Here is a 17,609-nt window from a genome sequence, read left to right as displayed (position 1 = left end):
AATACAATTATTCCATAGCTGAGTAAGGATCTAGGACTGGTGTCCCACTGTCGATCAATAAAAAACATAGCACCGTATAAAGCTGGCGTCCGACGTGGCAATGAGTCAGTCAGTCAGTCCAAGGATGTATTAAAGTAAGTCGTACATAAACTGTTAGGATTAGCGAGGATAGGATACGTCAATACGAGTGTGAATTACGTTCGGTTCCGACGTCGCGGCTGGAATATTGAATTGCTTTATTAAAACGTCGTACCGAATGTTGAATAATAAACAATGAGCTCTTGTTAAAAAAATCTGATTAAGTGCGAGATGGACTCGCGCACCGATGGTTCTGTATCAATTTCAGGATTGTAGGACACGGCAGTACAACTTTTAAAAAGCTAAAAACTCAGGAATGCGGGTGTGAGCACTCATTTTGTGTGAAATGAACTACAATTATAGGTTTGTAATGATTTTTTTCTGTGAAATACCTATAAATTTTCACTTTTCAGATGTTTCTTTTAATTTGTATTATAAGTTCTCAGTTTGTACCAAATTTTATTATTGTAGGTAGGTATTATTGTATATACCGTATTTTGATAACGCAACGAATTTCTTTCGTTTCTTTATTTCGTTGCCTTAAAAGCTTAACAAAATGATCCAAAAAACGTTCTGTTTTTACCTATTGAGGTGCGGGACCCTAAAAATGCTTATTTTATGAATGACTATTGAAGCACGGAGTGGGAGACGATTAGAACACAATTAGCTTTCAAGTCCACGTGCTTTGTACAATGGTGTGGAAATTCCACGCTTATTAAAATGTAATTTTATATTGGCTTTTATTTGATTTTTATGTAATCAATTTGTTTCATGTTTTATTTGGGAATTTAAATGATATATATTATAGATATTAATATTACTATGAGGCCAACCGTAGCGCATGGGTTCGATTCTCATTCGAGAAAATGAAATATTTAATATTTTTATTTCTGCGCCCTGGAGTTGAGGCAAGGGGCGACGTTTAGTTCCATCTCTCACAGCGCTATGCCTTCAGAATTCGAAAAAGGGGGAATAGGGGGTAAAGTTCATTGGGCAAAAAAAATATTTTATTATGCATTTCCAAATTCCTCAGCATACAATATATGATGTCACTTCAAATTGTAACCACTTATCATTAATGTCAGTAGAACATTCCCCTCGATAACCTATGACGTGTGCGTCACCCATTCATGTTGATAATTACTTAATTTGGCTGAATGACCGAAATTCGCAAAAACACGTCTTGTAATGGCTTTATATTTATTACTATGTAAATGTTGGCATTAAAGTGACTTATCAAGAAGGTTTAGTGCATTGTTTTTTAATTATAATTATCAATTGAAGTTTTGAATTAAAAACCCAACAAGATTAAAAGTTTAAATTATACCTAGCTTACCTAGCATACATTTAAAAAAATATATCTAAATTCTTCTAACGTTAATATATAAAATACCATCAAATATTTAAACAAGTCCTTGTTTTCTCTTCTTTTCATTTCAGATCAGCGACGTAAGTGATAATAAACTTTCTTTGCTTGTGAAATGTTATGGTAAAAATTAAAAAATACATTTCATAGCTTCACTCTGTATGTAGTCTAAAAAAAATTTCGGGGGGCATTAGGTTTTGAGTGGCGGAATTCAACGCCGTGCTTTTGCCTCGACTCCATGGCGAAACTGGCCTCAATTAACTTAGGCCCATATTTATAAGTCGCTCTTAAGTCTCAGATCGATCTTGAGATACCGTTTTCATTTACAAATTATATCTTTGTAATAGAATGGCATCTCAAAACCGATCTTAAGCTTGAGAGCGATTTATAAATATGGACGTTAATATCTGAATTAAATACAAAAGGATTTGATCTCTTAACCATCGCGAATTTACATTTTGATATATCTTTACAAAACTTGGCTTGGCTTGGCTTATATAATAAAATCCAGCTTGGAAATACAAATATGACCTGAAAACATAGAATGCCTTATTATCTACTCATATCACGTCCGACGGATCGACAAGTTGCTCTGAAAAGTTAGTAATTAAAAACTACTTCCGTACAAACAACGAATCGGCCGCTGGTTTTGTTCAGTAAATGCTACGAGCGGAATGGCTGGATCATATGAAATAAATTGTTCAATTTCCTAATGCTTCTCTCCATTGTGCTGAACGGAGTATATCGGGAACTCGAAAATAAATTGAATATGGTGAATTTAAATTTGAAACTAAAAGCTTGTGATTTTTACGTTTCTGCTGGGTTTTACGGTTTTAGTTGCGTGTTTTACTTGTTATGATATTATATACTCAATTGAAGCATTAATGGCCGTTTTATTTTTCAACTAATTGTTTTTTTTTCACGGTTTCAGTTACGTAAAAAGCCCTTTTTACTTTTCACTTAGTCTTATTATGTTTCTTTTTTATAGTTTTTATTGACTGGATAATTGTAACATTTAATTTTTCAAACTAGGGTTTTGCCCTCTGTTCGCTTCGTTCACAATTTTTTTTAAGGCTGACGATGTATTTTTTTTAATATTAAAATCTAAGACAGATGTTCACATTTTTACGACAGTAAATTGTATCAATTTTAATAAAAATTTAAATAGTTTCCTCATCATTATTATTTCATTATTCTATGTAAAATAAGACAAATTGACACGTTAACATCTTACATCTATATATATATATATATATATAGAACGTAGAGCAACTGCTGTTGCGCTTCAGGCTTGTTTTTCTCGCCTTATTTCTTGTCTAGATACAAACTTCACGCCGGAATTTAAAATCCCCTCTGTCGAAGTTATCTTCGGCTTTTGTATTTTGAAATAACTTATACACAGCTATATGTGAAATTGAATTTTATAGAAGAATCATATAGAATATTCTATATAATGTTATATGAAAAGCGTGGGGGATTTTTTAATCACATATATTTATGTGATTATAAGAATTAATGAAAGGAAAAAAATATATACATATTTTGGGCGAGAGATTTAAAATAGGTACTCTATAGTCATGTGTGGTAATGTCCAGAAACTTACTATTCATACTTATATGATAAATTCGAAAGTAACTCTGTCTGTCTGTCTGTTTTTTTTCGCAATCAGGGCCAAACCGCTAATTTAATTGTGTAAAATACTCATATAGAGATACTCGAGGGTCTCGGGATGAACATAGGATACTTTTTTTTTCTCATGTTGGTAATATAGTCGATATATAGAAAATAAATTAAAATACTTATTAATTTGACATGCAATTTATTCCGCCATGTTAATAACAACAATCTTTGCAAGACATAGAAAACGTCACTCAAAATGAGCTTGCTTAACGCATCTATTGAAAACTGAAAATAATTTCATAAATATATTTAATAAATATTCGTATAGTACAAGCGGGCGTAGCCGCGTTCGGGTCCACTAGTTGTATATATATTGAAAAATAATATTATAAAGTTGGCATTTTCCATTTAAAATAATTTTATTTGTCATCATCGATAAAACCAAATAGCTTTTATTTAATGTCATTAAACATTTCAATACAGTATTCTATAGTAATGATAATGTTTATTGTTTGGCTATTTGATAGTTTCAATTGCATAGTTATATTTATTTATAATGCGATTATTAGAAAGCGGTGCGCTTCGCTGTGGGCGCGAGTGCGCGGAGCATCGAACACCATCCTGAGCACGTTGGCTGACCGATGGGACTCCCCATTGCTTAGTCGCTGGGCAAATCTTCATGCTCCAGCTACTAGCTATAGTCAATAGTGTAGGGGTCTCAACGGAAGCCAGTTTTTGTTTGTATATGTGTGTGTTTGTGTTTGTATTAACATAGGGTAAGTTTTAATTGTTACTAACAAGTGGACTAATGTCTTAAATAAATAAATTTATTATTATTATTATAAAAGTTACGTGAATAATTTTATGTATATATTTTTATCACGCTAAAACTATACGATGAAAATTAAATGTTTCTTTAATAGCTTCACTTTAAACCAGCTTCACGCTGTATTCCGCACTGAGCAGGATAGGCAGAGGGAACATAGTGTTAAGACACTCCGTTCCTCACTTTCTGTTGATTTCTGAGAAACGAGAACATTTCCCACGCTAGAAGAGCTTGAAGATACAACGTAAATGGGTTGATTGCAAGTCTCCGTATTTTACACAGAATTTCACAAAATACAGTCCACTTTCTTTTGCTTCTCGTTGTAAAGACTCGCCTTGCCGGAATATAGTACAGTTTTCGGCCACCCCAATTGCTGACGCAATGTTTCTTCTGATCTTTCTAAGATCGCCATTTTCAAGATTTCTTTGTAAGCTCGAAATTTTATAAATATGTAAATTTTTACATACTTTTACAATTTTAGGCTTTCGTGGCTAATCGTGGTGCAGAAGCAGAACCGTTTGACTGTAAAAGCGACTGGTTATGGGTTCGATTTTCACTTGGTAAAAAGAAATATTTAACATTTTCATTTAATAATTGATAAAGGGGCAAAGTGCTTGAGTTTTAAGCAACCACGGTAAATAATGAAGTACAGCATGAAATATTTCAAATATAATTGTTATATAATATTCTTTATTGCACAAAATATACATAAGAAAACAATAAAAAACATTTAATTCACAAAGGTGGACTTATCTCTGTAAAAGATTTCTTCCAGCCAACCAACCAGTGGAAGTGGATGAGTTACATGTAGCGGTTGTTTTTTTTTTTTTTTTCATTTTCCCGAATAGGAATTGAACCCACAACCTTCGCGTTTCAGTCACACGCTCATGCCCCTTTACCATGACGGGCTCAGGCACGTGATTTAAATATAAATTACCTTTAACTTGCCAATAAGTTCCTAAGATATAGCGATAATACCGATTAACGTATTGGCTAACGGAGCTTTCCCCATTGCAACTCACTGTACAAGTTCTTGCGGCGCCCAGCTGCGACACATTCCAGGCTGTAATTCCATATATTTATGTTTTTGTTCATATGTTGTGTATTTTCCACTTCTTTTGCCATCCATTTCATTTTCTTGCAGCGTTTAGTTACGTGATGTCATTAGTATAAAGCTGAAAAGTAGTATATTGGAAGACGTGCATATGCGGGATAAAGCTCTTCACGTTTTTGGTATAGCTGGGTTGGTGTACAGGCCTAAGTGTTAAGAAATTCCCTTCTTGATCAAGTTGTACTTTGACTTACCAAAGTAAAATCCCTTCAAATTTATTCCAGATGGGATTGAATCCACAACCATAATATAGCGTTTGCTTAAACACAAACCTACAGCGTCACAATGGCCTCAATCGGTTAAATGCAATGTAAATGAATATTTAAATGTAAAAGAATGTAAAAGAATGTAAAAGAATGTAAAAGAATGTAAAAGAATGTAAAAGAATATTTAAGTAATGTTCAATAGATTCTTAAGGGTTCCGTATATCAAAACAATGGGTTCATTTTTTGTCGGGTCTACGTTTGCTAAAATATAGAAAAAAAATAATCTAAATTCATATCGTTATTGTATTTATGTTTATAATCTTTTACCACGCTAGATTTAACCAATATCGTTGTAAACATCGTACGATGAAAAGTAAACATTATTTTAATAACTCTTAATGGAAACGTCATTGCAAAATATTCACATCGATTTTACATTTTCAATAAAAATAAAATGTTTCAAATATTAATTAAATCAAATATTTTGCGAAACGAGAAGCTCCAAAATATAATATAAATGGATTGATTCCATCATCTTTTTTATGGATTGATTTTATCATATTTTTCTCTGAAATTGGCGCGTACCGAAAACCTATAGAGTACTTCGCGTTCCCGTTACAATATTAACAAAGAAAATATACAGAAACATGAAAATTTATATATATATATATATATATATATATATATATATATATATATAAAAAAAACATAAGAAACATAATGTTTGTTTGTATTTAATTTAATACGAATATAGTGAGAGTAAAAACGCAAACACTAACTTAAGTGTCTTAACTTTAACAATTTGTTTATTCGCGTTCACGTACAGTCCTAAAATCCTGCGGGCAACCCCGACTCGCACTTGACCAATTTATTTTATCTCAATTATGTCTACATTTTGAAATCATAATAAAATATTAATATTAAGCTCTAATAACATATATTGGCTAAATGTTACAAATATAAGTTTTGTTGTTATCGCTAAATTATTAGTTCATTTACATTCGCATAATGCGAACAGAACAGCTAAAGAATTAATTATGCATTCAATTAATAGAACATGTGATAATGATATGATTATGATTTAGTATCGAATTAATATTGCGGCTTTGCACTAATATTTGGTCTAGGCATGTTTAAATGTTCTAGATTAAACTTTACAGTAAATATAGGAAGAGTACCGATGTATGTAATTCTGTTGTAAATTTTTATGTAATTCTCGAAGAAGAATATGTTCAAATTAATATAATAATTGATTTAAAAATTGATATTTCACTGTTAAATATATTTAAATATAGTTTCCGTCACTCATCGCGCAATGTCTTGAGGAATTTGTCGGAAAGAGTAGAACGGAGTGTTTTAACATTTGATTCACTCTACCTTTTTACATGCGGAATACAGGGTGACACTGTGAAAAAAAGTACTACGAGGACAATATGTAATCTCTGTAATAACATATTTATATGTCGCTGACATTTCATTTTCCACTTTTTGTTTATACATAATTTTAAGTTTTTAAATATCTTCTTCAAATGTAGACCGCTTACAATTTGATTAAAATTTCGATTTTTTAAATTGGTTATAGGATCATTTTATAAATAATATAAATTAGATCTCAGGTGGATCTAGATACAAAAACTGTGCATAGCGCGCGGTGAGTCATACTTACATACTTTTATCATGAGTAATAAAGCTCGCTCGTGAATATATAGGCAATTATAATGACGAATACATGAATATATCAAATATTCATTAATTAGAATACAAAATCTGCTTGGGATTTTGACTAGTGATAGTAGCTTCACGCTGAATCTCGCATACATCAATGTAGACAGAGAGAACCTAGTGTTAAGGCACTACGTTCTCCACTTAAGTTATTATAGTATTAATTCGCATTACAGTCACACAGCTACGCCACGACTTGTACTTAAATATAAATATTTAGGACGAAAATAATTTGCATTAAAAAGCATAGCACTATTGTACGTTCTCTTGTTTTGTTTTAATTTTTATTTTTATCCACGTTTGAATGAAAACGATTCCCTCAAGCGAGAATCGAACTCGAAACCGTCGCGCTTACAGTCAGTTGTAGCCACATCGTGCTCTACTATAATATTAAAACTATATTTTTTCTCTATTGTATCATTAAGGATGAAAAACATTTTACTTGTTTAGAATTGTAACTGGATATAAAGAGGAGTTTACTTACTTAGCAATAACAAATTCTATTTAGATTTTATCGTAGCTCACTTTCCACATTTATTTTAGATTGCAAAGTGCTGGAAATTAATTATTTATTATCTCCACCTTCACCTCGAAGCACTTCAAGCTGGGAATCAATTACCTGAGATACACTGTTTATACTGTTAAATCAATATAAGATATTGTTGATGTCTTTTTACTTAGCAATTAGTTTTTACTTGTCTCAAATCTCAAATTATTATTGTTAATATGAGTATTATTATGATTGCTGAACTAATTTTTATGGGACTTTCATTGAAAAATTGAAGATCTGGGTCAGCATATAAGCTCTGAGAGGAAAGAGAAAGTCTAGAGGAATTCTGGATCAGCAAAGCAACCTATATTGCTTTTAATTCCGGAATGAAGCGGAAAAATCGCGTTTGTCCTGCACACGTACTTCCTACGTTACTATTTAGATTTCTTCGCATATGTTTAATTATTTTTATTTTTTATTTTACAGGAAACATGGTGATGATGTGGCTATTTCACGTGGTCGTCGTGGTTATCGTGCCCGTGATAGCAGGTTTGTATAGAATTATAATACTTAACACATAAAATATATAATTTTAATTGAAGATTTGAAAATATAATTGCATCTTAATGAGAAAATAAACAAATATTAGTTTTTATCAGCTAGTTAGTATGGTCCATACGCTTATTAAATTTTTATTACGTAAATATCTAATACGTATTTGCCAAGTACTAGAAATTTTCTCTACAATTTCTTTATATGTATTTGTTTAAAGTACCTTTCAAGTGTACATAATTATCTTTTCCCTGAAATCTGCTTATAGCGGTTAGTGTGAGGTTAGTGTTAAGACACTCCGTCCCCACTTTCCATTCTATTTTTGAAATATTGCATGTTGGGCGGCGAAACTCAACGACTCCGCAACATTTTTACAGTCAGACGCGTGTTGTAACGCGTTTTGCGTGTTGAGTACTACATTGCATATAGATTGCTAAATGGCGGAACTGAACGCCGCGCTTTGCTTCGTTACCAGAGCGAGGACATTAATATAAATATTTTATTTCCCAAGTGGTAATAGAAACCACAACCCTCGCGCTTACAGTGCACCTGCGCCACGACGCCTTTTGTATAATGATATTGACACTTTAAGAAAGTATATATAAAAACTAGTGGACGCGCGCAGCTTCGCTTGCGTATTTAGGAGTGAATTCCAAAAACCACGAAACATGTGTTCAATGAAATATTTTTAAGAGTCTAAATTTCAAATTTTATAAATATCGGTGGCGATTTAATGATTTTTCCATACAAACTTTCAACCCCTTATTTGCACCCTTAGGGGAAGAATTCAAGAAAACATGAAACATGTGTTCAATTAAATATTTTTAAGAGTCTGAATTCCAAATTTAATTTAATTTTAAAAATCTAAATTTCAAATTTTATAAAAATCGGTGCCGGTTTAAATTTTTTTCCATACAAACTTTCAACCCCTATTTGGCCCCTTTAGGGTTAAAATTTTTTAAAATCCCTTCTTAGTGGATGTCCAGATTACGAAAGTAAACATCTGCCGAAATTTCACGTTTCTACGCACAGCGGTTACGGCTGTGCGTGCGTCTTACCTCAGTCAGTGAGGACAAGTCCTTTTATATATATAGATTATATAGATAAAAGCTTTTAATATGGATCGATAACGTAAAATTACCCCTTTGACACTAGCTTCTCTTTGTCTATGACGTTGTTACAAAACTTAATTAAAGTAAAAGTTTTGATCGCAGAAATTATTTGCAATTTTGTAGGTCCTGGAAAAAGCTGTCTGATTATTTTTTTACCAGCTCCACGCTTTATCCCCCGTATAGCATTTAGACAGAGTAAAACATAGTGTTGAGACATTCCGTTCTCCCTTACATCCCCCTAATTCTGAAGACATTGCGTGTGGGATGGCGGAACTGAACGTCTGGTTTTTGCATTGATGTCACAGCGAAGAAATGAAAATATGAATAAATAAAAAATCACTCCCTCGAGTGGGGATCGAACCCGCAACTACCGCGTTACAGTATAATCGTTGGCGCAGGGGCACAAGATGCCCTGTAATTAGATTTTTGAATTAAAACTGGAATGAAGTCGGCGGGTGCGTTAAGCCAGACTGGATTTTAATTATAATGATAAAAACCTTTGGTTCTCTTCAATTCCTATGAGGAATGTTGATTGCTTTAAAATTATTTGTTAACTACCCTCAGTTATAAAGTTCAAAGCAATTTTCATGCTTTTTAAACGCAGGCCTAATTACGACGTTTTTGTAGGACAGCTAGTTAGGTATGTAACTATATAATTATGACTTAATATGGTTGTCGGTTCGAATCCAAGTGATTGTGATATGAAAATTTTTATAATTTATATTTGTACATTTTTACAAAGCTCGTAGCGTCGGTATCGCCTCTTAGTTAATAAAATCTCTAATTAAAATAGTTTTGCGTGCCTAGAATTGATTAAAAAATAAAAACATACAAACAAAAATATACATATATGTATATATTGTAGAAATATTAATGTGAAAATGCTAATAGGGCGGCCGCTTTACGCATTTTTAATTAACATCTTATCTATGCTATAGTGCTATATAAAGTGAGTATTTTTATCGAATAAGATAAACTAAAGTAAAATAACTTAGTCTGATCACATCTGCTGGAATAAGCCGGGAATATTCAAGTCATCCATCAACTATTGGATATTATGTTTTCTTCAAGGAGAGAGTGTCCGAATACTTCGTTTTCAACGCCCCAAATCTACATAGTGTTTTCAGTGGTGCTACGCTGCGCTTTGTCTTAGCAGAGCAGAGAAATAATTCGGTTTTAGCTTCACGTTAAATCCCGTACATAGAAGAGTAGGCAGAAGGAAACTTAGTGTTACGCCACTCCGTTCTCCACTAAAATACTTGCGTTCTCCAATTTCTGAATTTTTAAGGCATTTAACGTGTTGCAGAACTAACACGTTTACAGTCAGAGTTAAACGCTGACCCACTGCGAGACGTTGCGATTGCTTAAACTAAAAAAACCTAGAAATTGAGGCTTAGCTTAGCCAGAGCCCTTTAATACCAAATTTGGACAAACAACTAATGTTATAAGGGTTCCTTTTTTCCTTAAAAGGTACAGAACCCTAAAAATAAAAAAAATACCAAAATATATTTGTTTCTAAAACATAAAATTCTTACAAACGAATAATTCACGTGAGCACCATTTGTTTATTCATTAAAATTAATTGCCAACACAATCTGCGTGTTTGATCCTAATAGATTGATGGCTCCGTCTGTCCCATCGATAACTATCTCTTGTTACTTTCGAATGCCGTGCGGTCCATTGCCGCGCGGACACGGGTGCGTTCCTTTATGCCTGTCAGTGTAGCGGCTATGTATTTTAAAATGGTTAATAGAATATAATTTGTTATTTTAGGATGCTGTGGCTTGAAAGGATTTTTTTTCGTATTATGTAATTTTGAAGAAAATCCTTTTTATTTTAAACTGTTACTTATATAAGTATATGCCTTTTTTGTAGAAATGGGAATTATTAGCTGTGTAAAATGAGGCCAGACGTGGCCCAGGGGCACGAGCATGTGACTGTAAACGCGATAGGCTTTGGGTTTGATTCCCACTCGACGAAATGAAATATTTAATATTTTAATTGGTGTCGAGGCAAAGCGCGGCGTTGAGTTCCGCAGCTCAACACGCAATGTCTCCTCTTCGGCGGGAAGTGGGGAACGGAAGTGTCTTAAAGTGTAGTATGACACATTCTAAGTGCCTGAGGTGACTCTGACCGCAGGTACAGCCTTCCTGTAGCCAATGAATGAAATTAAATGGGGAAATCCAAAACAAAAATAAATTGTTAATTCGAGTCGCTAGTTCCTCAAATTAGCGTATTCAACTAAACTAACTCTTCAACTTTCTTCAATGCTTTTGAAACACAATTTCTTTAGACTGATAAGACAACGTGTAGAAACTTTTGTCACCCCGAATAAAATTTATCTGAACAGGATTATTAAGACTGGAGTAATAAACCACCAAAAAGTTCATTTAAAGATTTATTTAGTTAAAGAAAATAAGAAATTTAGACGTTAATTAAAAATATTGACGTTTATATAAAATTTCCCTTTAAATGAAAAGCAATACACAATAATCCTATATCACTATAAACACGGAACCTAATGTGGGGAATGTAGGTGTCTTAACCAGGAATGAACTGACTTAACACTAGGTTCCTAGGTTCCCTCTGCTCACCATGCTACGGGATATGGCGTAAAGCTAAACCAGAACCCAATTTAAATACGCACTAAACGTACTGGACCAGATTTTTTGTATTTGAATTGGTCCGCGACGCTCCCGGCGGATGCGGCAGGTAGTCGCGCACACACTGACAGCTCATTTATTGTCGGGCAAATAAAGAACACTAATACAGTAGCAGGTTCCGTAGATAAGTGTGGAGATACGAGTATGGTTCACGTCTCGGTCTCAAAACCAGTTTTCAGTAAACTGATGTATTAATAAAGTTATACTTAATGTTTAGTTAGTATGTTGTCAAATTAACAGCTTTTAGTTTGATATAGAGGTGATGCTGTGGAGTTAAAGATGGTGTATTTTATATTTTTGGATGTGGATTTTATACATTTATAGAAAAAAAATATTAATACATTTAATATATTTTCACTATTTTAGTACTTTTTGTGTAAAAATTATATTAAGATTATAATCTTAAGGAATAGACAAATATTTATATAAATATTTTGTTGATTGAGTGAAATGTTTTTTTTTTGAATATCAATAGTTAAGTAATGTAATGGTTTTAGAATAAAAAAGTTAGAATAAAGAGAAATAAGTATTAGAACTTAAGAAATACCAGACTTTTTATATAAAACATCGACAAATAAATTTGTATATGGATATATACGTACAACATTCAAATAAAAATACTGTATATAAAAGGCGCGAGGATTATTGGTTAAGCTACTTACGGATCTCAAAAAAAAAACTTGTGAATGCGACCGAGAACTTCGAAACCTCTAATATGTGCGTGTGGGTGTACTATGTTTATAGATAGTTTTTTGTGTATCTTTCAACATGTGTGTTTGTGTGTGTGCGTGTGTGTAGTGTGTTTGTGTGTGCATGAGTGTGTTTGTGTTTTCTTATGCAGCAATTTCACGGTAACTCGTTACACTGTCTCCTTTATTGGGTTTTATCATTATGTGCTAACTAGCGATTTTATTTTGTGTATCTCCTATTTTTTTGGATGTATTGGAAAGAACGAAGTGTTAGGACACTCCGTGTTGTCCTACGTATTGCTTAAATTGATGCATGATGTTAAGTTAAATCAAATTACATTTGAAGTTAAATTACTCATAGACTTTGAAATTGTCATAAATATACATTTTTACTTATAAGTATTTTAACAAATGAGACAATACAATAAAATAAACCAAGTAACAGATTTATTTGAATAAAAACTTAAATCAGCTTCACCCTGTATCCTCCGGGATACAATAGGGAAGGCGGAAAGTGGAACCTAGTGTTAACTTAACCTCTGGCAAAAAGTATAAAAAATAACAATTTACGTTGTTTTCCTATTCCGAAGGCTTCGGTTACGGTCATGCAATTTTGATAAAATTTAACATATTTTTTATATAAATGAAATAAATAAAGAATAAATAATCTACTAATAATTTGGTACACCAGCTACAGCTGAACACAGTTTATTAAGAAACAGCTATAATTACACTGATGGACAGAACCATTTAGCTAAATTAGGAGCGCTCGTAATTCTTTCAAAAGATGAGTTTTTATTTCGACTCGATTGTAAAGTGCGGTGTAAAATAATATTACAAAATAAAATAAGCTTTTTTACGTTTCTAAAGTTGAATTTCTAATAATTACATTAAAGATGAGGTCGTAGGAGCATATGCGTGTGTCTGTAAGCGTGATAGGTTGTGGATTTGATTCCCACTAGAACAATAAATCAATTAAATAAATAAAATTAGTAGCCATAAAGTAAAAGTGGGTATAGGGAACCTAGTGTTTAGACACTCCATTCCCCACTTTCTGCCGATTTCTGGAGGCATTGCGTGTTGAGTGGCAGAACTCAACGTCGCCCTTTGCCTCGACACCAGAGCGAAGAAATGGAAATATAAACGTAAATAAATATTTCACTTCCTCTAGTGGGAATCGAAGCCACAACCGTCGCGTTACAGTCACACCCTTGTGCCGCTGCGCCATGACGGCCTCGAATTATAAATTAGGTAATAGTAATACAAGTTATTATGTAGGTATTAAAAATAATATGAAAAATGAATCAGAAGAATAAATCCCACGATGAAATTATTCTTGAACAGTGATCCGGTGTAGAGATAAATATGTTAAAATGCTTTGAATATTCCAAACGGTCGTTGCTATTTGCTTCGAGATTTATTTGATAATAGTATTCTTAGATTTAAAACGACGTTAGTACTATATTGGGTCTCGTAGACGAATAAGCTATAAGCTCTAAGATTTAATATTTTTGTAGCTTCACGCTTTATCCTGCACATAGTGGAGTAGAGGTAGGTAGAGGGAACCTGGGAACCTAGTGTTACGACAGTCCATCAGTTCCCATTAGGGCACGTCCGTTTCCAATTTTGCGGCGAACTCTTTAGGCATTGCGTGTTCCTCGAATGGAAATCGAACCCATAGCCTTTACAGTCACGGCGGCAGGCCTTTAAGATTTGAATCTTAGTACTAAATAGAGACTATGCGACAGTCGAAATGCGTCATTCACATTTCAAGACTTTGGTCTTGCGCTTCAAGGACGCCAAGGTATGTCTCACTGGCCGTAGGACTAGTGGAATGCAAACAAAAACTATATGATTTAATTTTTCTTACTGTTTCGCTTAGAGCTTGGCTATAATTAAAGGTGATAAAGCTCACTCGTTTTATGTTTATTGTTATGATAATTATTTAATCTAACGAGACCAAATAGGCTATAATTATTTAACAGTTAAAATACGTGATCCCAAATGATTTATGTTGATATATTAAACATTTTATTGCAATATTAATGAGGACTGTAACGCGACGGTTTTGGGTTCGATCCCCAATTGAAGGAATGAATTATTATTTATTAATATTTTCATTTCTTCCCTCTGGCACCAAGTCCCGCCCGCCGTTGAGCTCCGCCACACGCAATGCCTCAAAAAATCGGCACAAAGTGGGGAACGGAGTGTTTTAACCCTAAAACTGATATACTTTTTTATAATTATCGATTACAGTTTAAAATCCGAGGTACCATTTTATTACCTAGTTTTTATTATTGTATTTCGGGTGGGTAAATAATAAAAAGAGTTTTTATAAAAGCAGTATTAAATAATTCCATTAATATTTTGACACACGGTTGACAAGTCCAAGCTATAAATATTTTAAATTAAAAATATGAAAGATTTATTGGAAATTTAATTAAAGAAGAAATTTTCTTTTTCTCACAGAAATCGACATGGAGTTCGACAAATACCCTGAATCGGTGACAGCACCGGTAGGCGATGAAGTAACCTTCGAATGCTCAGTCAGAGTTCCTGGTGAAAGGCTCACGTGGAGATGGAGACCAGACAACGAGCAGTGGAGCCACTGGCGTGACATCAACGCTACTAGCGTCAAGGAAAACATGTCTACGCGGTTGGTCGTCCAGGTGGAACCTGACATGGTTACTGCCTTTTATCAGGTAATTTAAGGAGCCTTCTATTTTTCTAATATTTTTCTTTACTTTTAATTTTGCTAAGAATAAAAAAAATATATAATTTTACCTTAAATTTTCGGTGTTATGATAACCTGTGCTCAAATTCGCCCTTGTCTGTCATTGATTATAGAATCTATTAATTAATTATTTCACGTGAGAATATGGCTGTTTTTGATTGAATATTTCGGTGCTGTGCGAACAGAAGCCAATGAATGTTACCACAAATTAAAATCGATTCTGAGAATGACTTTTAATACTATTGATTCAATATAAGACGAAAAGAATGGCCTGCTGAAAATATTTCCTGTTGGGAATCCTTATAAAAACTACAAACAATTAAAAGTTGGATATGTGCAGTTTAGTTTTAGTTTTTAGTCATAATTAGCTGGATGTATGTTAGATATGAATGGTACGTAAAGGACAAACGTTGTAAGAAAAACGTAAGATTCTTTGGAATCCTTCGAAGTCTTTTTTAAACACTGCAAGGATATTTTTGTCTTTTATAAGGTTAACCGTGGACAAACGTGACATACGTTGCAAAGCTGAAAGATTTTGTGAGTGATTGTTGTAGATTGGAATTGCGTGTTGAGTGGCAGAACTTAACGCCGCGCTTTGCCTCAGTACCAGAGCGAGGAAATGAAAAAAATAATTTCTTTTCCTCGAGTGGAAATCGAACCTACAATCTGTCGCGATTACAGTCACACTTTTGTGCTCCGCCGCCAAGATTGGCCTCAAGTTGGTTATCTTCTGGTTGCATACAAAAATGTATGAAACGATATGAAACATCACAAATATAAATGTGACAAATTTATGCAATTCCATTTAAGATAGAACCTTACTGTGGTAACCTGGTGAGATAACGAATAAAAATATAATTTTAATATATTAATAAATAATACTGTAATAAATTTACACTAGCTTGAGATATTCATGAAGATGTTGGAGTTAGTAGGTATATATTTAAACATTATATAAAAATAATATTTTAATTTTTTTCGCTGTAGTAAGACGGCAAAGCTTGGCGTTGAGTTTCGACACTCAAATATAAAGTTCAGCGGAAAGTTGTGATCGCAGTGTCGTAGTACTATTTTTCCTTTTACCTACCTGGCTATATGCGAGATTGCTTGAAAATATACCTTGAGATACTTTAAAAATGATATATTTTTTATAGTGCGTAGTGTGGTATGGAGCAATCAGCTTAGTGTCTATACCTGCTCGTCTAGCCATCGCTAAGGTGGACCTCAGCAGGAATACTCCAGAAAAACGTATAATAACAGCCCCGTTATATAACACAGTGGTACTGCATTGTAAGGAACCCTTGTCTGAACCACCTGCGAGACTGAATTGGTGGAAGGAAACTAAGGTATTTATATATTTGTATTTCCACATATTGTTTATATGATAAATATTTATATGAATAAGTAAAAGTAACTTAATATTTTGTTTTAATCCTACTCATATTATAAATGTGAACGTTTGTGAAAATGGATGTTTGTTTAATTTTTACGCAAAAGCTACTGAACGGATTTAGAAGGAATTTTACAGTAACATAGTTTATATATCAGTATAACATCGGGGTTACATATTATGAAAACATTTGGGATAGTATATAAGAATAAGTTTAAGCGGGCGAAGTCGCATTTGAGTCGCTAGTCTAGTATAAATATTAAAAAATATTATTACAGTTATTGACGAACGAAAGACTTTCATCCCTTTGGTTAAAATTTTAATATGATTGTGGTATTCCTTCATTAATGTTCATAAGGTAACATTTGACTATTAATCCTCTTAATTAAATGTTAACTAATATTGTATTTACTTATATGAGATTCGATGTGGTTTCACTGAAGGTGTGCCAATTTACTTTCGCAAACAACTGGAAATATTATATTTATAATGAATTAGTGAGAAATTATGAAAAATATATTGATATATTAGAATAGTAACTCTACTGCTAGTTTACTATATATTCATAATTTGTATTAATCTAGGACTCAAGAATAAATTTGGATGTTCCTAATGGAGTACTTGTCATACGTAACGCGACAAAGGAAGACAGCGGCACGTACGGGTGTACAGCAACTAATGATATCAGCGAGAAATCCATCGACTTACCGGAGACCACTTATTTGAATGTACAGCATGAAGGTCGCGGAGGAATTCGGTGAGGATTATGAATTAAAATTGCCTTCTGTATATTTCTTACGCAAAAACTAATTTTCTTTTTCTTAACATAATATATTTTTTTCAGAAATGTATATTTGTATTTAATACATTGTTCTTAGAAGTAAAAATAAATTCGTTGTTCGAAATGTCATGTTCTTGAATTTCACATCCATCTTTTTTTAATGATATTAGTGTATTATGTAACTTGGAGGAAAACTGCTATCCAGAGAAATCAATTATCATTTATTAATATTTTATTTTTTCGCTCTGGTACCAAGCCAGAGCCCAGCG

General features: G+C 33.0%; 1 protein-coding gene across 2 annotated transcripts in view; it reads left to right on the top strand.

Moving 5' to 3' along the window:
• Positions 1–17,609, top strand: part of LOC146530764 (interference hedgehog-like) — a 53,212-nt gene that overhangs the window by 20,038 nt on the left and 15,565 nt on the right. For both annotated transcript variants that reach the window (XM_085199244.1, XM_085199245.1), the window contains 4 exons: positions 7,906–7,968; positions 14,905–15,137; positions 16,324–16,515; positions 17,144–17,316. In XM_085199244.1, the coding sequence (XP_085055370.1) occupies positions 7,911–7,968; positions 14,905–15,137; positions 16,324–16,515; positions 17,144–17,316 (656 nt within the window). In that variant the 5' untranslated portion in view covers positions 7,906–7,910. The remainder of the gene's footprint in view (positions 1–7,905; positions 7,969–14,904; positions 15,138–16,323; positions 16,516–17,143; positions 17,317–17,609) is intronic.

This window comes from Heliconius melpomene, chromosome 16 (genome assembly GCF_056956725.1).
Source record: "Heliconius melpomene rosina isolate 202511_hmr_F chromosome 16, ASM5695672v1, whole genome shotgun sequence".
Taxonomy (NCBI): Eukaryota; Metazoa; Arthropoda; class Insecta; order Lepidoptera; family Nymphalidae; genus Heliconius; species Heliconius melpomene.
The sequence above is the reverse complement of the archived record's forward strand: the minus strand, read 5'-3'. Positions and strand labels throughout refer to the sequence as shown.